At 34.3% G+C, this 22046-nt stretch overlaps 3 protein-coding genes across 9 annotated transcripts in view; 1 reads left to right on the top strand and 2 right to left on the bottom strand.

Annotated features, from left to right (window-relative positions):
- Window positions 1-3425: 3425 nt before the first annotated feature.
- LOC128178161 (late histone H2B.L4-like) lies at window positions 3426-4167 on the bottom strand. Its single transcript, XM_052845202.1, has one exon. It carries the CDS (start codon window positions 4058-4060, stop codon window positions 3671-3673), a length of 390 nt encoding a protein of 129 aa, XP_052701162.1. The 5' UTR covers window positions 4061-4167; the 3' UTR covers window positions 3426-3670.
- A 1157-nt stretch (window positions 4168-5324) lies between these two features.
- On the bottom strand, window positions 5325-13715 carry LOC128175057 (serologically defined colon cancer antigen 8 homolog). Its single transcript, XM_052840460.1, has 16 exons — window positions 13541-13715; window positions 12768-12976; window positions 12454-12573; window positions 12091-12219; window positions 11740-11817; window positions 11522-11586; window positions 10472-10618; window positions 9844-9982; window positions 8733-8885; window positions 7867-8001; window positions 7487-7603; window positions 7200-7328; window positions 6619-6751; window positions 6237-6354; window positions 5856-6030; window positions 5325-5666 (listed from the first exon to the last, which is right to left on the bottom strand). The coding sequence occupies exons 1-16, from the start codon at window positions 13596-13598 to the stop codon at window positions 5406-5408; spliced, it is 2166 nt and encodes a 721-aa protein (XP_052696420.1). The 5' UTR covers window positions 13599-13715; the 3' UTR covers window positions 5325-5405.
- Window positions 13716-13718: 3 nt separating this feature from the next.
- Window positions 13719-22046, top strand: part of LOC128175056 (centrosomal protein of 170 kDa protein B-like) — a 35554-nt gene continuing 27226 nt past the window's right edge. For 2 of the 7 annotated variants that reach the window (XM_052840455.1, XM_052840447.1), the window contains exon 1: window positions 20409-21923. In XM_052840455.1, the coding sequence (XP_052696415.1) occupies window positions 21792-21923 (132 nt within the window). In that variant the 5' untranslated portion in view covers window positions 20409-21791. Of the gene's footprint in view, window positions 13857-14503; window positions 16031-16077; window positions 16271-20408; window positions 21924-22046 lie in introns of those variants that run through there. The other 5 variants (XM_052840452.1, XM_052840449.1, XM_052840451.1 and 2 more) reach the window with 5 other exon arrangements.

Genomic DNA, 22046 nt, shown 5'->3' with positions numbered 1-22046 from the left:
GCTAGTGCACCACGACAAATCACGTCATTTGCATCAAACGAGCAAAACGTCCGGATTATTGAGTTAAATTCCCCACACAACCAAACAACAACAAAAATCTCAACAACAAAAATATTCAAAGTTGTCATGTTGTGAATTTTGTATTTACTGCCACCCGGTGAATTCAAAATTCACAACATGACAACAATAACAGGAAATAAACAGAAATGGTTGTCAAATTATGTCCAGTGGTTGTTGTATCAAAGAGTGGCATAGTTAAGAAAATGCAGACATTTTAGAATTTTTACCACCAAATAAGATCAAGACAAACTCCAGAGAAAAAGAGTAAAGAGCAAATATTAATTTTATTTCTTGAATGCAAAATATTACTTTCAGATGGGCCTAGAAAAACCTATCCTCGAACCACTATATTTCTGGAGGCAAACGCAAATAGATTGCATGTATTCGTGCCATTGTTTTATGCCGAGGTCATTGAAAAATGTTTCAATGCACCCTTGACACTGAACAAGTTAACCAAAATTCGGTTAATTTTTTCCAAGGTTTTTACTAAGAAATGACAGGCCTGACAGGTGAAAGGTCATTAACAATTGTCTTCCTTTGCAACCAAGCTGTGATAAAAACTGTTGTCCTCAACAAATATCTTGAATTTTTGTTATTTCAACTACGTTTTTTGCAATGATATTTTGTCAATGTCCCGACACAAGACCTATTTTTATTGTGCAAGAACATTCTTACAGTGTGTGCACTGCGTGGGGTGCACTTTTTGGTCATGGATATGGCATAACTTTATGTTAGCGCGTTATAGGTGAATATTGAAAACATGATGCATGGTCAGAATCATGACTATAGGAATTCTAGAAAACCGACCAAATCGGAATGTCGATCAACTTGTACAATACATATCAAATTCTCATTTCCCCCGAATAATGTTAGTCTCCTGGATGATCTGAAAACAATCTTTTTTATTTTATATTTTTGCGATACTTTGATTCTTTATAAATAATTTGATTAGAAGTGTGGATATTAATCAATAATGATAATAATAACTTAAAAATCGGAAAATGATTTTTATATGTATTTCTGTGTTAGATCTTTCATTTATCTTAATACAAGTTTGTTTATATATTAAACCTTTTTACAGCATTTAATTTTGTTTTTGTCAAAAACTATACCTCATTGGTATTAATTCAGTAAATATCTGGGATTAACAGATATTGTCCTTTGTAGAACTTATTTGGTGTAAGTACCGTTAGGACAAAGGTAGCTCTCAAAAACATTATAAAAACATCGTACTTGGCTATCATTATCAGTTGCTTTGCGATACCTCATTTTGCATATACACATAAACCATCACATTTAATTTGCGTATTTATAAAATACTTAATTTAGATTCTATAGTATCTCCATACTGTTACGTCATGCTTTCGACAACAATTTGACAGTCTAAGAATCACTATGATCATACATTTAAGGTTAATTATTCATATACGTTTGTTGGCCATACGGAGTAATGTAGACGAAATCAAAAATCGTTTCAAATACCTAAAATTATTATGTTCGTCCTCCTAATTTGGCATATATCAATCGGTGACCGAGTTTCGAGATTACACATGTACACGTACATATGGGTCATTCGAAAAATATAGAGCTCTACTAGAAATTACCATACACTGAATAAATTTATATTTCACCAGTATAAACGAGTGCTTTTTCGTTCATTTTGCGTTTCATGTTTATTGCTCAAAACTCGTTTGTCTGCAATTCCTGAATATTTTGCAACTGATCAATCAGATCAAACGAATACATGATTTCGTACAAAAAAAAACAATAAAATAAATTGTGAAGCGACTACATGTACACGAAATGACAATTAAGGTCGCATCAGCTATAGAAGTCATCACAGCGGCTTGTCTGCTCTAGATCGGTTCGAGTCCAAATCAAAATTTGATTTTAATAACAATATGGAGTAAACAAGTATTAAAGAAAGTCTTCAATAATATTCAAATTTCGGTACTTCATTTCTGCGTCAGAACGGAGCTATAAACGGTCACAGCAATTTCCAACAAAAATCATGGTAGTTATTGGAAGGTTTGAAGATAATTCTCCTGCGATCTCTTAATTTTAATACTTGAAGAAAACAAATGATCTATCGAATACAGATAAACAATGCACTGATATACATCTACAACGCTTTCTGCAAAATTAACATCTATTGATTATTTTCCCACTATGTTATAAGAAAATCGAATCAAAACCGAATCACCATCTATGGTTTTTTATTTTACGCACTTCTTGCACTTTTTTTAAAACTGCATACCTTCACAGGCATTACTTAGCATAAATTAATACTTTGAGGGAAAATGGATAGGACAGAGCAGGTCCAGTCCACAAGTACCTGTATACATTATCTCTGTTCACAAGTACCTGTATTATCTCTGTTCACGATTTCTGCATCCAATCAAAACGAACATGCGAGAATAAGTACCAAGTTGCGAGAGGAAAGCGCGAAGGAACGAAATTCCGACTTTTGCTTTCGCAACTTTGCACTTTTGACTTCGTTAAGATGCAAGTGGCCCAAACGGAACACCAAAAAAATTCTATTTCTTTGAAAAAACCCATAGGAACTCGTAAATCGTTCACAGCAACTTGTAGTACATACAGTTACGTGAGCGACAAGTACGAATGTTTGTGACGACTGCAGAGTACAAGGGTCTAGAACGATGGACTGCAACACAGCACGCATGCAGCGAAAAGGGAGGTGGGTTGTGTCGTATTGTTCTCAAACATTTTTGATAAAATTACATAAAGAAAGATTATCACGTATCATGGAGTTCCGCCCCCCCCCCCCCTTTAAAAAAATTAAATTGAAAATATAAAAAATTAACATTGAAATTTTAGTTATAGGTATAGACCAATCCACACTTTACAAAAGTTATGTTCCTTGGCCGCCATCTTTGGGGAAAACCCATATTAGAGGGTTGTAACTTTGTCATTTGACATTAAAAAAACGTTTCCCTGTGAATTTTAATTGCCCCAAGTTGGGGCAACCCACACATCGAAGGAATAAATCAAATTCCAAGAGATTTCTTCAGAGGACGCCCAAATATTTGGTTGCTTAGAGAAGGGAAAAGTTGCTTTTTCCCTTTGAGTTGACCCCGCAAAGGGGAACAACTTTTGCAAAGTGTGGATTGTACTTATGGCACCCCAGCATTTTTAGTAAACATACATATAGAATATTCAATTATCACGTTGCCCTCTTTCAGTTTCGCTCTTGTTTTGGCTCATCAAGCTTTTGCCCCCCCCCCCCCCCCCCTCAACACTTTCGAAACGATGCTACTTGCCTGGTTTGTATTCATCTCACGAGAAACATAATAGGCCCATACTTCCTTGGTGCAAGTTGTAACCATTCAACAATAAACAATTAATATCGTTGATAAATGTTTAATCAACGTGTTTTCTATTATCTACAAAATGGGCTATGATGATCAATCACCAAAAAAAAAAAAAACAAAACAATTTAAAATATAGTTAAATGACAATACAAAAGTGGTCAACTCTTACAAGCTGCAAAATGAAGCACTTGCCAAGCATTAAATTGCACAATAAAGGATCAGAAATATAATGTCAAGCAATTCTGTACACATCAAAGGGCACACCTGTGCCTCGGTTCCTAAATCCCGCTGGTGTACTTGGCGACAGCTTTCGTTCCCTCGGACACCGCGTGCTTGGACAGCTCCCCGGGAAGAATCAGGCGCACCGCGGTCTGTATGTCACGGCTGCTCATCGTAGCTCTGCGACCGAGTTTTGCCAGCTTGGACGCTTCAGATGCAAGTCTTTCAAATATGTCAATGACAAAAGAGTTGATTATTCCCATGGCTCGGGTAGAAACTGTAAGTTCGGGATGGACTTGCTTCATGACCCTGAAGATGAAAATTTTGAACGATTCTTTTCTTTTCTTACTTCTTGGCTTCTTCTTAGTAGCTGATTTTGCAGTAGTTTTTAGTTTTGGTGGACCAGTGGGCAACGGGCCTTTTCTAGATTTCTTGACTTTCGCCGGCATGTTCACTTTTCGGAAGGATGTGAATAGACTGATGCGTAGCTGAGATTTGACGACTTTTCATTGGCTGATCAAAGTTACATCACTGCCAAAATTATATCAGCGCGGGAAAATGAGAGAGAGAGAGAGAGAGAGAGAATAACTGCTCGGATCGTAGCATTTAACGATATAACAACATTTGTTCCAAAGGGAGGTTTTTGTTTTTTTAAATTTCGTACATAGCCTATTAGGGGTTTTCTAGACAGGAGGGAGAGGCTGAGCTAGTGATGAAACAGAGAAAAATTTAAGAGGTACGTGGTCCTCCTTCCGTTTGAATCCGAAATAGATCTTGCTTAGAGATTACAATTCAAGATGAAAATGCAGTCTTAAAGGTTGCAAAACCCCACTTTTGAACAGCCTAATTAGACTGTGTTTTATTTTAAATTAACATATTGAAAGTTGAATCTTAAAGCAATCCCCCTTTTGCGAACAAATATTTTAGAAAAATCAACAAAATTAAAATTAAAATATATTAGGATTAGTCTAGCCCCCCCCCCCCCCTTTCAATTTGCTTCCGACACAACTGTGCAATGATGATCAATAACAATTTGCAGGGCACACACGTTTCTTGAAAATGCAGCAGTGATTGTACAGTGTACTTAACAAGAAATTTAATCACAAAATTTCTTTCCTTATATCATAACAGAAAAAGCAAAGTCAGCATTTTTTCCCGCATGGACACAACAAATATCAACTAGATCCAAGATACTTCTTTTGTTGTTTCACATGGGTCTGCAACAACATAAGAAGCAATTTTGTTTATATATATATATATATATATATATATATATATATATATATATATATATGGAATCAAGAAGATGAAACTTGTATAGGCCAAGTTTAATTCATGAATATTTCACATGAACGGAAGAGCACACATTTGACCTCAGTGATTTGATGGAGAGAAGAAGCTTAAAGTGGGTTTCCAAAGTTAATTACACTTCCTTCATCTCTCTACCATGATGGAGAGAGAACATAAGCTTAATCAACCATCAATCTAATTTTACACAAACGGTGTAAGGAGAACGCAAGTGGATCCAACATTTAATTAGATTGATTTGAACTTTGATATTTTCTTTATTTGGCCTGGTCATGTAATTGATTTTAACTTGCTTTAGCTGATCTATCCAATGAGACAAGGCATTGGTCTTGTTACAGACACATGAAAGCAATTGGATATGTGAAAATACAAGGCGCTGTAAATAAGACATGTACTTTTCTGAGGTATGATAAATATTTTTAATAAATATAAAATGTACAAAAATATCACAGTTTATAGATGTATAAACAACATTAACAACAAGCACTATGTGTCTACCAAATCCTCTCTGTCCTCATCTGTCTTGTTGTCTGAAAATATCACTGACTTCTGTTTGTACTTATTTTCCATTTCCTCAGTATTCACACTCTTAATAATATCATCTACAAGAGTTTTATTGGAAGAAAAGAATTTCTCCAAGTCTGCCTCCGTGAACTTTGTGATTTCCTTCCTGAGGAATTCTACCTCTCGAGACAGGAGTAGTCTGTCCCTTAGCAATGCACTCTGCTGGGACAGCAAATCCAAGATCTGTGGAAATAAAAGAATTTAGCATTAAGAATGATAAACCCCATTTCCATCGCATTACAGATTCAGATAAAGCAATGCAAAGTCATTTCATAGAGATTTTTACATGCCATGAGAGGTAACTCAACTGTAAACATCAGAATTGGTCTGCAAATTTCTGAAATATTGTCGAATTCAATAAACAATTATAACCTGTTGTCCCTGCTCCTGAGCATAGTCGTCCATCTTTTTTAGCCTCTCTTTCATTTTTTCGTGGACCCTGCCATGTTGATCTGACTGGTTGTCTAAGTCCTCAAGTCGAATCAAAGCTCGCTGCAGTCGAAGTCTCAGCTCCTCATTTTCTTTGCGTAGTTGACCACTTTCATTTCTTAGAAAAGGTAAAAAAATAGTGTCATGTGAAATAAAAAGGTAAAAAAACAAATATTACTATACCTTTGTTGCTTATCATAAATTTTGCCAAACATTTAAAAACTAAAGAATTAACACAGGATGCATCAACTACTTTACATCAGTTATTTTGATTGCTCTTTTCTAACAGTCAAACACTCATATCCCTGTCTTGCTCAAACTGACCTATTTTTCTTTGTGACTTTTTCTATTTGGCCTGCCTGTCTCTTGCATTCATCACGAAGTTTTATCATCAGACGATTTTGCTTCTTTAGCATCACATCCATTTCCTGAGTTGATCTTTCTATGAATAATTCAGAAAGTATTTTTTCATTTACAATTTATTTCATTCATGTACAAGATACATGATCCTTGTACATACCGGTACATAGGAAGAATCTTTTGAGACTCCTTCAAGGAAAAACTAATAAACTACACTTTTTGTTTACAAAGTAAGCATGCTGTCTTTAAAGAAAATCAGTTTTGACTGCTTTTTGGAATGAGAAAATTCATCCTAATTCATAAACAGTTTCCTCTGATGCTAAGGGAGTTTTTATTAGTACACTACCATGCTTGTCTCCTATGTCCTCTATGTAGCTGTTGAGTTCTTCCTCTCTCATCTGCGCTCGTTTGGTCATAGCTTTCAAATCCTCATTTCTGCTCCTCTCTATGCTCTCTTTGGCTAATTTTGCTAGATGAAGCTGCAAGCAAACATCAGATTTCATACATACATGCATACCGGTACTTTATAAAAAATTTCTTTTGCCTCTGATCTCTGTTTGTGCTGAATTTATAAGGAATATAGAAGAGGGTTATCTTGGCAATGCAAGGATTAGAATCATTAATTGTCACCTTAGGGAGATAAAAATAAACAAATCTGACTACTGGCTATTGGTGATGGGAAGAAGGGTCCATATTACATGTAATACCTTAAGGCTTATCATTGGAAATCCAAAGGAATGACTCACCAAATGGAACACTGAACTTATTTAAACATTAAAATATTGCGGAATTACAAACCTCTCTCTCTCTCTCTCTGCTTGGGTATTCGTTGTTAAATGAATTAAAATTAAATGGAATTACAAACCTCTCTTTCTAATGCTTAAGTATTCGTTGTTAAACAAATTAAAATTAAATGGAATTACAAACCTCTCTCTCTAATGCTTGGGCATTCGTTGTTAAATGGATACATTCTTCTTTACTGTTGACAAGTTCTCTCTCTGCCTTGTTTAATCGACGCTTCAGACCTTCAAGCTCTATCTCCATTTTACTTTTTTCCTGTAAAATTTTCATTAAAGAACCATGATAATGATGAATTAATACTAATCTTATCAAAAGCACCACTGGAAGGAAATGTTCAAAAGAAATAATCTTTTATTCAATTTTCTTTCTTTCAGTAGATTTTGTTGATTGAATCTACCGGTACATTGACAAACCTGGTCCCTTTCTCTTTTTGTGATTTCCAAATCTTTCCTCAATCTGTTCACCTCTTGGGAAGCATGGCTTTTCTGAATGGAAGCATGAGTAGACTCTGTTCTGTATGTTTCTGCAGCCTGCATTATACAGATAATAAATTTACAAGTCTTTGATCTTATTTTTACATCCATTTATGTTAACCCCAATTGTGCTTGAACCAATACTTACGATGTAAGATTCATTCAAACTTTCAACTTTCAAAAGCATTATTAAGAAATATATTCTAATGATTTCCATGTATGTTTTTCATGGTAGTTTAACTATTATTTTAAAATCTAGATCAATAATCAGAATTAACTATCAAATGTTGTATTCCTTATGACAAAAAATGTTCTCTTACCATGGAAGCCTCTTTATCGAATCTGCGAAGCTGGATCTTCATTTCATCAATTTCGTTGATGTAGGCCACCTTTTCCCGAGATAGTTTGTCCACTTGAGCAGAAGCTGCAGCATACTGGTCTGTCATTTCCTTCAACTGTTGAAAATAAATCTTACTACTGTAGAAACATATATTTTCGTTGGGTCAAAATTTCGTTGTTTTTAAACCAAACAAGATTTCGTTGGCATTTAATTTCGTCATATCGTAATCTTTTTGTATTCATTAATACCAGGGTTAAAAATTCGTCATGGATTTAATTTCGTTGATTTATATTGCCAACGAAAATAACGAAATTAAATCCTCAACGAATATTTCTGCTTCTACAGTATATATCTAGTCTATATTGGTGTTGTTTTTTTTTAACTTCGCAGAGCTTTTTAAATTTTTTATTTCTTGCAAAATCATGGATATATATCCCACATCATCCTATGTAGTTCGGTACAAACTTTACAAAGGACAATATGAAAAATTATAAAACTGTAAAATAAAAGTAAGAGAGCATAAGAAGTACATGTAATCCGAATACCATATTGATGTTAATCCCATGGGTTTATGTTTGATGTGTGATCTGGATCTTATAGTAATTATATAAATATTGAACAATGACAGACTGACAAATACATGGTCTACAGGTAAAGATACTTGGAAAGGCAGTTACAGTTAAACATAGATACCAAATTTCATGACTTTACCTACCACAGTTACAAAAAATAAAGTTTGGATAAAACAAAAACATAAAGCTTTTAAATATTGCGTGCAACATAAATATCTTGGTCTGTGTTTAAAGGCATATACCGGTACTGTGACCTTTGACCTTAATGACAAACCTTTTGATTGATGGTGTCAATCATCATCTGACTCTCCCTGCGTACACTCTCTCTCTCCTCTAGGAGGCGGGCCTGAGTGTCCAGGATGTACGTGTCAAACCTCTTCTTCATGTTGCTGAGCTCCTCTGCAAGCTGCTCTTTTTGCACCATTGCCTGTGAAATATCATAAAATCAAGTAATGTCTCATTATAGCCTGTGTTCCATAGAAATATCTAATGTCACTCAAGCTATGCCTCATCAGTGCTATGTATCATAAATTATTTGTACAAGAGTACATGTATATGTAAATCTATTAAAATACCTATACCATTCAGAGATGGCTAGTGGTAAGCAATTAATATACTACTGGTACTTACTTAATCAAATATACATGTACTAATTATAATTAAAATCTTGCTGCAATAAAACTTATTTGTATCCTACTTTATCAAATATTCATAAAATTCCACACATATTTGGTTACATAGTGGATTTAACATAATGTTTATACATGTATATTTACATCTACCAAGCATTATTTCCTCTATTTCTTAGGGAAACCTATAGTTAATTCATAGCTCTATAGAAACAGCCAGACTGAATTCTACAAGCCCTATTTATCGATTGGTCGAAATCTACAGCTGCTGAAAGTGACAGGACTGAAATTGACACGCCCTGTTTATCGATTGGTCTGAACCTACAGCGACCTTAATAAAATCCTGGACTGCACGAAATAATCATGACGATGCCAGACTCAAAGTCTCACAGGAGACAATTTAGCTGTTTCTTTTAGCTAACGTACTTTTGTACATTAACAGTAATTTAGTGAATTTTACTAACTTTTCATAATCAGTTTATTAATTAGTTAAAGAAAGATGTTAATATAAACAATAAAATGCTTTCTTTGATGATTCATGCGGGTTGTGAAGGTAGCGATCATTGCAGGAAAAATTTACATAACCCGCGTTAGCGGGTTATGTATTTTTCCTGCAATGTTGCTACCTTCATATCCCGAATGAATCACCAAAGAAAGCATTTTATTGTTTAAATATAGTTGTTGGCAAAGTTGATTTAACAAGATTTATCAGAGAGAAAAACATGAAATCAAAAACTTGGCCACAGTGAATTTTACCTGAGTTTGTTCGAGCTGAGCTTGTTCCACCATCTCAATGCCCATCTTGGTTTGCTGGTATGCTTCCTCTTCTCTTTGTGCTAGTTTCTGGACATTTGATTTTAAGCTTGTCACATGTTCCATCAGTTCATCTCTTTCTCTAACAGAAAATAAGAGACAAATTGTCCAATTTGGTTAATCCAGCAAATTAATGCAACAGATGGCATAAGTTATTATAAAGGACTGATGTTCAATACTAATTAGTATCATAGCCCCTAAGGCTGCTCATTGCTGTGAGAGTAACAGTGATTCAATATAAATGAATATTCAAATCAGGCTGATAATACATTGATTCTTTGATTTCATTTATATTCTGGAAAATGAGTCTTGTATTGATTTTATAAAATATGATTCCTATAATTTTAAATGCATGGTTAAATGTTATCAAATTATTAAACTATATCTTTTGACTTTAACATATCAATCAGAATAAAGTTATGAGGAAATGATTAAATGTACATTTCATATAAATACTACTGTACATATTTAGTGTATACGTATTTAAGAATTTTTTTTTTAATATATTAGTCAATTTATGATTAAAAACATATGTACATGTAATCATATTCAGATATAATTAAACACGAACCTTGTTAATTTATCGATTGTGATTTGGAGGTAGTTTCGTTGTTTTTCAGAGACAAACTCTCCATTTTCTCTGGTTGGTATGCTGTCGTGCATTCGCAGTTGAGATCTTAGATCCTCCACCATTTGCTCATATTTCTGAATCTCTGACCTAGAACAGCATCATGAAGTTAATATGAAAGCTCAACTCAACTAAAACCTGTACCTGTTAAAACTGTATGACTTATAACAATTGCTCTAATTCAATTTTATGAAATGCTTCTTATCACGTCATAGTATTTGACTACTGAGATGTCAAAATTCTAAAACATCATGCAGTCTCTGGTTGCAGAAACTTAGGAGGGATTCATATCATGAATCTCCAAAACAAAGCTGAAAAATCCTTAATTTTTTTTTTTTAAAATCTTTAATAATTAAAACACACTACATAGTATAAAAGATTGATTCAATCACAATAAATAATCTTACAGATTCATTAACTTTAAGTTAACAGTATAATCTTTCCAGTTTTATTCCTTTCTTGTTTTATATCAAACTTGAACTCAACATTCACTCAAGCACATTATTTGAGACCAATACTGGTAGAATCATTGGCCCAAAATAAAATGATTGTTTGTTTGGAATTGCATCCTGTCTCATTGAAATACCCTCCGCTGATAAAATTTTACTAGTAAAAAATAAATATTTTTTCTCTGAAATTCATGGTACAATCTTCACATGTGAGTTTGTTTATCAAAACATTTTCCTCAAAACTGCGTTTGATCAAAGAAACGAAATAAAGATTTTCTCTGCTTTTTGAGATCTTTTAATTTGAAAAAACCTCCTGGGTCTGAAACCCAAAAGTGGCAATTCCAAACGAACAATTCTTTAAGGATGGCCTTGAGTACCACATACATGTATATGAAGTTAATCAAGTGGATATAAACTTAAGTAAATTAAAGCATATTTACTGAAATGTAATACATGTATACAAAGTATATCAGGCGGATATAAACTTTAGTAAATTTAAGCATATATACTGAAATGTACATGTATCTGTACATTAATAAAATACCTGGAATGCTCCAGTTGAGTCTCTAGTCTACTGACTCTGGCAGAATGAAGGGAACTCAGTCTTTCCTGTAAAACAACATGACATGTTCATACACAAAGAACAACATCTTCTCTCTAGATTCAGTTAGTCATGTATCAGGATTTAATGCCACCAGTCAGACTCAACAAATTCAAATAAAATTATAACTTTACATTGAACCTGTAAAATCAAAGAATTACCAGTTCCACTTGGAGATGTTTAAGTTCTCTTGTGTGAAAAATGTGATCAGACTTATCTGCTAGGAAGAAGTTTTCAACCTGTAATGTAGAAATAAAAGAATTATGACATGTAGCATACACTTTTAAGAAATATGATTCCCCCTGAGAGAAATGTGAAGTAGCCATATCCGTTAACAGTGACTCTAAAATTGTTCTTTTTCTTAGAGTTAATGGTTAGAACAAATACATATACATGTATACTGAAATACGTCCATGTAATATGATACCTAATGATTCTTTTAGTAAGAGGCCATGATTTTATCAAACAAATGCATATTCTAATCATTCATATAATAGGTGACATCTTGATACCTCAGATTTTTCTAGATCAATGTTCTCTCCAACTATTTCTTGAAGTATACTGGTTTTTAACTCCTCATGTAGTCTTTTGTTTTCCTCTATAATTTCAGAAAGTTTTGCTCTTAAATTTGCAAGCTCATCCTGAAAGAAGGAAAAAATACTTAATGTATAATATGCTATCATTCATCAAATGCATGTATCGAAGAAATAATTGCCCTGTATTTTTTCCTTGAATCTAATTAAATGTACCGGTACAAAAAATGGAACTTTTCTGAAACTGCATTCATTGCTCGATAAATATTTACTCTAGCAGCTTTTATCTGCATCTCAATCTTCAATTCAATTGAAAATAAATGGACTTAAATTTGAACCTACCTTAATGTAGCGGTTCTCTGCCTCCAGCTGCTGGCAATAACCTGTCTGGGCCTGCACTACTGCTGCCGCCTCCTCCAGGGAGGGAACACTGCTATCTGCCTGCCTCAGGGACTGGGGAATCTGCATTATAGAATTCATGAACTCAGCTATGATATTATCAGTACCTTATACATTGTAGAGCAGCTTATAACATATTATGTTATTTACAAGTATGTTTCTGATGTAGGCAAAGTGAAAACATTCATGTTAAATATTTCCTTTAATATCTTTAATAATAATATCTTTATCTTTAATATCTTGATCCTTTAACTTACATGTGAGTCTTGGCCAAGCATAGCACTGAGCTTTGAGACTGCATGCTTATATTTCTGTGGACGAGCATTGTCCTCATACCACTTCAGTGTACGAGGATTAACTGTGGCCTGAAGTTGGACTTTCGTCCTTGATGTTTCCACCCTCCCTCTGCCTGATGATGTCCCCAATAAAACATCCTCCAGTTCATGTAAACTGGCATTTGCTCTCTCTGAATATGATATTAAGATTAAACACTCTGGGTTCATAAATACACTTTTAAAATAGGTCAATAATCATTGCCATTTAGCATTTGTTTAGTGTATTAATCAAAAGTGGATTACAAAATATGTCATTGTGATTTTAATGACAATTTTTTTTACAACAGAGTTTCAGATGTTTACTTTAATTGTCAAAATCATTTATTTTCAAGGGATACGCTATATGATTTATAATAGAAAGTAGTGTATCCGTATGCTAATTATAGGCTATACAATATCAATTAGCACTACAATGTATATAGTGCATGTTCAGACTTGCTTAAATGCTCCTATATGGATGAATATTCAAGTTTAAGTACACTTATATGCTATTGTCAACTAAAGCACGCATAAATATTCAATTAACTGTCAATAAAAATATGGAAAATATCTTTTTGAAATTAAAATAAAGGTAATTTTTAGTTTATACAGATCCATTGAAACCCCTACCCCTTTTGCATGTTTTAAAATTATCTCAAACCAACACCGGTTCAGCATTAGCACGATCATAAAAAACAGTAAATGCACATTGTTACCTCTCACTGATCGTTGATATTTATCTACTGGATCCACATTTTCTTCGTACGAATACATGTTGGTCTACACAGAATACACATTTGAAACGAAAAACCTCATCACCGGAAGTTTACATTCTCCAGGAACACACGCAAACTCAAAGGCAATCAATGAACTTCCGGTAAATGATGAGCTCATCCATGCAGAGAGATAATGTTATGAATTAATAATAATAAATACTGTAAAGGAAGTTTTCTACTAAAAATGAGTTTGGATGGACTTGCAGCATCATGAGCTACAGCTAACACCACACCAGACGGCGGACAGAAGGTCATGGTAAGGAATAGCATGGTCATCTTGGAAAAACTCGTGATATTCTGGACAATGTCCCCAAAATTCGTCTGCTCTCCAAGCATGTAATGATGATGAGAATGATACCATCAGAGTGTTGTGCTTTAATATCACTTAAAGAAAGTATTTTTTTCTAAAATACAACATTTTAAGGTCAGTTTACCTTTCAAACGCATTTTGTACAATTTATTGATTAATCAATAAAATATATCATATTTTAGGGAAAAGGGCATTTGCAATTTATTATCTATTTTACAGTGAAATACCCTTAAAGTGTCAAATTCGATGTTCACTGATCAACTGATGCCAACCTTTTTTTCTAAGAAGAAAAAGTTGATCAAAGTCATAAAGATTGCATTAATCAAATGTGCCTAATTACATGTACTATATAAACAATGTTAACAAACTATGAAGAATTAATAAAAATTAACAGCTTATCAACGTACAGAGAAGACAAATTAAAGATATCAGAGATATCCGTCATACACCTAGCGTTTGAGTATTATGTTGATTTGAATGATTACTGTGGCATACTGGTGGTCAGTAATTATAATAGCTTGGAAATCTGTATGTCTACAAGAAAAGAGTTGACAAGCCATAGTGCTTCACATTTAAAACACTTTCCTTTTACAGCTCACAAAAACTTGCACTAGATTTGGACTGATTTGGTCATTTCAATACATATAAATACAAATGTTGTATTTAGATATAAGGCAATATTTGATGATCTTGATAATTGCTAACACTATTTAGACATCTATGGACATCTTTGAGAAAGGCCTTGATGATGATGTCAGTACCTTGATTAAAAAGATTTTGACTAAAATTGTAAAAGGAATATAAAGTTGTTTTAGAGACAAACACACTGACATCACAATTTCTAATCATATTTCATTTTTGGAGGGTATATGAAATAGTACTCTTGTACTGAAAGAATAAAAAAATCACAAAGCCTTGAGATCTACATCTATATGAATTCATTTTTTGACAGAAATGTGTTGAAATTTTTGTACATTATGTATAATAACACCCTTTGGACAGCGTACATGTATACTTCATGCAATTTAACTTTTAATTTTCTATGATTTTATTTATCAGTAATGTATGGTACTTACAAGTTTCACTTTCAATGCAGAACTTGTCTTACTACCTACAAAAGTGTTTGTTTAAAGTTAGGTTTAAGGTGTGTCATAGGTGAGACTTTAACTAGAACAAGTCTTCCTACTAACTGCTTTGACATTGTACAGACTTTGTATTAGTGATAGTCAGATACACGAATCAAGTGATTTTTAAAATAAAAACTTCAAGACATAAACTTGGATATTTATTGATGAGATTTTTTAAGACCAAGGTTTTCTATAAAAGAGGGTGTTGCCTTAATAATGATCCTTAATAGTCACCCATTATAGGAAAGTTGTGGCTTTTTTACATTCATAGAAGGTGAAATCTTCATGTAAGTGAGTGAATCTAGGATGGATGCATGTCCATTATATAAATCTGTTTTTAGGTTTTATAAAGAGGACCTCCCTCATTCATTGCTATACCTTGTTTACTTCTCTTTGGTTGTCACAAATTGTGTATCAACCCCTGTAAATGTTATAATACCAGACCTAAGAGCATAATTTATCTACAGGTAATGTTTTTACCACTACATAAGCTCCTAAACTAAACATATTCTAATACCGGTATCCAAGATTTATATTTCTGAACAAGATAAAATCAAAGTTTACACACCTTGTACTTTAACACTGATGGTACTGTTGAGGACTGAAAGTACAAATTCTTAAAAATTAACTTTAGATCATAAGTTGATAAGACCTTGTCAAGATATATCAGTATGTTTTCAAAGGGGCTTTGGATGTCCGTTTCAAATGTTTAAAGGAATTGTATGCTTTGTTGAATGTTTGCATTGTATTTGTTTAAATACAATTTGAACAAGGTTTTTCAATGTAAACTTGGACGGTTTAAATCAAATTCAATAGGTGTAGACATAGAACCAAGAGCTGCTTTTTTTCGAGGACTCTAGCTTGTTTTAAAATGATGAGGATGTGTGCATTGGGTGGAATTCTGCACAGATCATGGACTATCGGCCTCAACAGGGGAAATTCTTTTGGCAGAATGAGGTAGACCTCCATAAGTTTCTGCTTGGCCTTGAAATGGTAAGATTGAAGGATTAGGCTAGATTGTTCTTGACGCAAGTTTGGGAAATAGTCAACATAGGTTTTTTATGTCATTCAGTCTGTAGACAGTAGATTGGGAGAGCCTTTCCTAACGACAGGACTATTTCATTTTTGTTGGTACAGCGTTCTTCTGAAACTCTTTTGTTTCAGAAAGCATGAGTAATTTGGATCTTATCTTGTACTGACAGTTCAACAGTTATGAAAGGAGTATACTTGTGTGTAAGTGGAATTTTTTTGAATTAATATATGCACCTGTGTAATTGGATCAGGTAAAAATTGTGATTGAAAATTCAATTGAAAGTTGAAAGATGGTTGGGTCAGATGTTTAAAGTGGTGGTGGGGGGGGGGAGGGGGGGGGGGGTTCATGAGAGCAATATGTTGTTCTTTTTTTCATGTACTGGTATATGACTTTTAAGGCCTATTGATCATGTTGATTACAAAAACAAAGCAAGTGTTTATCATTACACATGTATCTGTATTATTATGAAATAAAACCTATTCATTCTTGCATTCTAAAGACTAATGAGACTTTACTTGTCATAGTAAAAAAGGATAAGTTTAATGTCTTTAAGGGGTGTATGTACTACATGTGCTAATAAAACTGTGAATGTATGCTATGCAAACATACTAGTATTCAACAAATGATCACATGCTTTGAACACATATTACACAAAGAGTGGTCTTAGAACATACATGTTCACTGTAGTGTAACACTAAACTGTCTGGTATCTGAGACTTTGAGCCATTTGAAATCATTCCAAAAGGTGCACCTTGCAGGTCCTTCTGCTCTAGCTGCAGGACTGTAGCTCCCGGTCTGAAAAAATTCGGATGGACGACCTGGGAGCTACAGTGCCTCCCATTGTAAAAAACTGCAATTTACGGCGCACAAAAAAATGCGCTAGTTTTGGACCGATTAATCTCATTTACAAACACATTCTGTACAAATCTTTGATCCCAAAAAATTCCTCGGACATTTTACTACAGATATCGTCACTTCACTTACTTCTGATAGTCTTTTAAACACCATCACCAGCCATGTAAATTAAAGAGGTGCAAGTTTGTTTACATTTAAAAATGGCGACTCTCGATCTCGACGTAAATTAACATCCTTCTTTTTCCGATGTCGGTTATCATGTTTAAGAGAATTTCTGAGGCAAGTGAAGTGACGATATCAGTAGTAAATTTGCTGAAGAATTAATTATTTTTACAGAATTTGTGTGAAAATAAGGTTAATAAGTCCAAAACTAGCGCAATTTTTTGTGCGCCGTAAATTGCAGTTTTTTACTATGGGAGGCACTGTAGCTCCCAGGTCGTCCATCCGAATTTTTTCAGACCGGGAGCTACAGTCCTGCAGCTACTTCTGCTCCAGACTGGCTGCTTATTGAGACCCCTGTATTATCTATGTACTATTGTTGTCTTACCTGTGTACCTCTTTTGCCTTACCTGTGTATCTCTGATGTCTTTCCTGTGTACCTTTGTTGTCTTTCCTGTGTACATTTGTTGTCTTTCCTGTGTACCTTTGTTGTCTTAACCATGTACCTCTCTTGTCTTACCTGTGTATCTCTCTTGTCTTACATATTATGTACCTTTGTATCTTTTGTTATTTTGTCTTTCCTATGTTACCTCTTTTGTCTTACCTCTGTTGTCTTATCTCTGTTACCTATGTTGTCTTACCTGTGTATCTTTGTTGTCTTTCCTGTGTATCTTTGATGCTTTCCTTGTGTTACCTCTTATGTCTTACCTTTGTACCTGTATTGTCCTACCTGTGTACCTATGCTGACTTAATTGCATACATTTGTTGCCTTACCTGTGGACAGGGATCTAGGAGTATGACCAGGGGCTTGGATCGATCCCCTCTCATCCTCCCCTATCTAATAGTTGACACATTACAGAACTAATATTCCAGGTCTATGTTGACACTGGAATTACTTGATCTAGCGAAAAATATTTCTTTAATAGAATTATGTGTTTTTGACAAGAACGGTTTAGATATGGGGATAAGAGGGGGTTTAGGGTTTAGGTATTTCACTGCAATGGTGTAAAGCAAACAGTTTTTAATGCATTTATGATAATTCCAATTATTTCAGGTGAATGATCAAAAGCCTTGTTTTATCATAACAGTTTTGTTCCAAAGATTTAAATGAATATTTATGATGGTTGTACAGAACTTTAATTAAGGATATGTCAAGTGACTTAATTTTGTACGCAAAGATCTCTAGATGTGGCTCGTGGATTTACAGTTCTTATTCTTTGTATCTTGATAAATCTGACAGTGTTTCGTAATATGGAACCAGTGATTGGATACAAGAGTGAAAGTGACCAATATTTACCTACAATTAATATTGAACTATAGGTAAACAGTAAATAAGGCAGTGCTATCATCTCAAGAAGCCACGTCTGAGCCATTAGTTGTGCTTGATATGTCATCCAGCCAATATGTAAAGAGCTCTAAATGGACAGAGAGATAAGACTAATCCATGCACATAATTCCTTTCAATTGATAATTAGATATGGTTTAAACTTATCATATCTTGTTTTTGAGTTATTACCTGGAGTGGCAGAGAGGGTAGGAATTCTTGTATAAATCTGTGCAAACTGATTGAATGCTGCCCCAAGGAGACAGCTGAGGAGAATGAATCCAGTGTCCTGCCCCACCCCTAGGCCTGTGTGTGTCTGAGGGGTCAGTGTGCATGGAGTGTTTGGGTCATCAATTATCAGATTTGTTAGTACTTGCTTGATTGCCATAAAGCTGGCAGCCTGTGTGATCCAGTAATTAGAAGAGAGTAGCCTGTAACAATATTAGCTCGGTCAACATGACTCTTGAGGACTCCAGTTATTATTCCTAGTTATTTGGAAAGTATGGCTTTCCGTTCCCTTTCCTTGGTATTTACTTTTCACTGGATTGTGGATGCCAGAACCCTTTGGACATAAAAACACTGCTGTTTGCCATTGTGAGTGAGTGAATGGTGGACAAATAATTGCTTTTACATCACACTCTGAATCTGCAGTGGGATATGTATACAATATACCCCTGCCTGTAATATACATAGATAACTTCTCTATGTGTACCTTAATTCAGGTTTGATTAAAATTCTGGGAGAAGAATGTGACAATACGGTTATATGCCTGTATGGGGTAAATACATGTCTCGTATGTCTGAAAAGATCTTCATCAAATGGAAGGGAATAGTCAATGTGTTTGATTGAAATATGAGGTATGTGCTGTGGGTTTAATTATTGTGAAAGAATGAAAACACTACCATGGACAGACCTGTTTCCAAGGCTTACATACTGATAACAAAGTTACAGAAAAAGTATGGATTCAAGACCAAAGGATTCATCGTACCCTGGGAGAGGAACAACAACAGGGCAAGTAGTAGATACCAGGTGTGAGTGTTTCACCTGTCAGGGCGGAGAGCGCTCGGCTAATTTATATATAAACTTGTTTTTTCTTTAATTGGACTGTAAATTAGTTTAATTTTGACAGCAAGGATTATATTGATAGTACCTGTTTCTTTTGGTACTGAATTCTGTGTTTGCAATGTACATGTTTTATCTACCTGTTTTCTTTGAAGCTTTTAGGGTGGGTGGGTGGGTGGGTGGGTGTAGCTGTAATATTAGCTCATCTAATGCTAATTAGTGAAAAGGAATCAACATGAGTTAAATGTACTAAACACTGCATATAAAGAGTTAGTTTTTACAAAAGCTAAATGTAAACAAGGAAATAGGAAGCTTTATATACTAGTATATAAATATACAGCAAGGAGTAAGATGACATGGTGCATAGACGGGTCATATATTTGTTGTACTGGTATGTTGAATTTATTCTTTGAAAATGAATAAGAGAATTTTGATAAATAGCTCTGAATGAGACTTGACTGCATGAGTAGTGAGAATATAGGTTTCTGTATGCTGGCACTGTGGAGGGTGCCTCAGATTAGCATGCAGTCACCCAGCAGATGTGAAGGCTGAGTGACAACAGTCGTGATGGTAACGGGCGATGGTAACGAGGGAGAAGGCCTCCTTGTGAGAGTGTTAATAAATGTTACCTCAGCATTTATTGTTTACAGTACATCGATGCACTAAGAGCCTCAAGAGATTCCAGGGAAAACATGAGGATTAGTAGGTTTATACCTTTGTGAATGACATCTGTGACCCAGTTACCTATACGATATACCGTATATTATCAATAATGAGAGTAAGGATGATAGTAATGGTTGAATGCTATCACTCTACACGTATTTGGTTTTGCAAATCATGGGTTGTCAAAGTTTTTATTCGACAGGGAGAAAACTCTTGTAATTAGAGAGAATTTAAGACTTCTCTTGGAGCAAATACATGTACATCACACAAAATCCTGTTTTCTCTGAAGAAAACATTATGAAGAAATTTCTGTCTGTGTTCGTTGTTTCTCGGGATAATGGCCTATGTCAAAGAACTTAACAAGACTGCATGTTTTTTTATTGATGTAAAAGAAATAAAACTAAACGAAGGTAATTAGGTATTGATATAATTGAGAATACGATCTACATGGATAAAAAGAGTCCCATATACCGTGTATAATTTGATTTTTCATTAGATGATAAGTAGATGGAGCGATAAATTTATTTTTTAGATAGCTTAGTCTGAGTCAGCTTCCAGTGTGTTAGAAAGTACATTGATCGGAGCGCATTCACTGTCTCCATTTCAGTGGGCTGCCGAGAAGTAAGCACACCTGTGTCAAATCCAGCTGTTGAGTGGCTATAGGAAGGATTAGAGTATATTTCATTCTAAGCCCAAAGTTTTCTGGAATTAAAATGGATGTGATAAAGGACTAACCCCTAAAACAATTTGACAGGATGTGTTACAATTGTCTTACACACAGAATCTATTGCATCTGTCGGTATAAGTGATCGGTATTTAAAAATTACTGTTGGCTGCAAGTTTTGTTGTTTGGATCTGGTTGTTTATGTAGTAACATCTTGATCAATGGCCATTGTTATTTCTTATACAAGTTGTAAGCATATTTGACATTCATATATATATTGTGGAAATGTTATATGAAAGCTTTGGTCAGATTCTGAAATATCTGATTTCACTATCAGTACCTGGTTACATGTTACTGCACCTTTCCTTCTTAATGAGTAAAAACACTGTATCTTGTTAGATTGAATTAATGTTGAAAACAAAATACTTTATTTATGGGTAGGCAATTGAAATTGTACCAAGAAATTTTGCAGGCAGCAAGGGATAAAGATTTGAGATTATATTTCATTAATTTATCTTTATTACATTTCATAGTGAAAATCTTTGCCAGGAGATTGATATGCATTTTGACAGTTTTTATTCTAATAATTTAGGTATGCCAAATGGATTGGCATTAGCTTCATAGTTTTTCCCTAGACTCATAAAAAATTGTATGCCAGTAGAGTGAAAGTTCAAGCAATCTGCAGGTTATGTGTATTGATCAAATTGGGTATTAGTCATAAAAAGTATGGGGCAACATGTGCAACCTATAGTATGGAATTTTTTTTTCAACCCTGCCTTATGTTCGTGTGATTGTCAGGTTTAATACACCCAAATTAAATGGTGGTGGCTTTTTCACCGCTGTCTGCAGCCTTTGTAGATATACAATATCTTATAATTATCCCACTATGAGGAAAAGACAGAGACTTGATAAATGGAGCAGTTTAAAATACTGTTATGCAATGTAATATGCCTCCTATATGAGGGAAAAAAAGGCGTGAAAACAAGCGTGAAATATGAATACCCCGAGTTCAACGGAGGACCAGAGCTTTCATGACTTTGAGTCCACTATTATGGAAATTCAGGGAAGGCTTCAGTTTAAGCTTATCACCAGAATATATTTTGGATGTGATTCCGAACAACTGGAGGTAAGGAATCTTGCAGTGTTGACCAGTTAACCACAGGTCAAAAAGCCGTCACTTGTTGAAATTATGTGATAGTCATTTTAACGAGTTAAAGGAAAGAATAGAGTATTATCATTATATCATTGT

Source organism: Crassostrea angulata, chromosome 3 (genome assembly GCF_025612915.1).
Source record: "Crassostrea angulata isolate pt1a10 chromosome 3, ASM2561291v2, whole genome shotgun sequence".
Lineage (NCBI taxonomy): Eukaryota > Metazoa > Mollusca > Bivalvia > Ostreida > Ostreidae > Magallana > Magallana angulata.
Note: the sequence above shows the minus strand (reverse complement) of the source record. Positions and strands in the feature narration are given on the sequence as shown.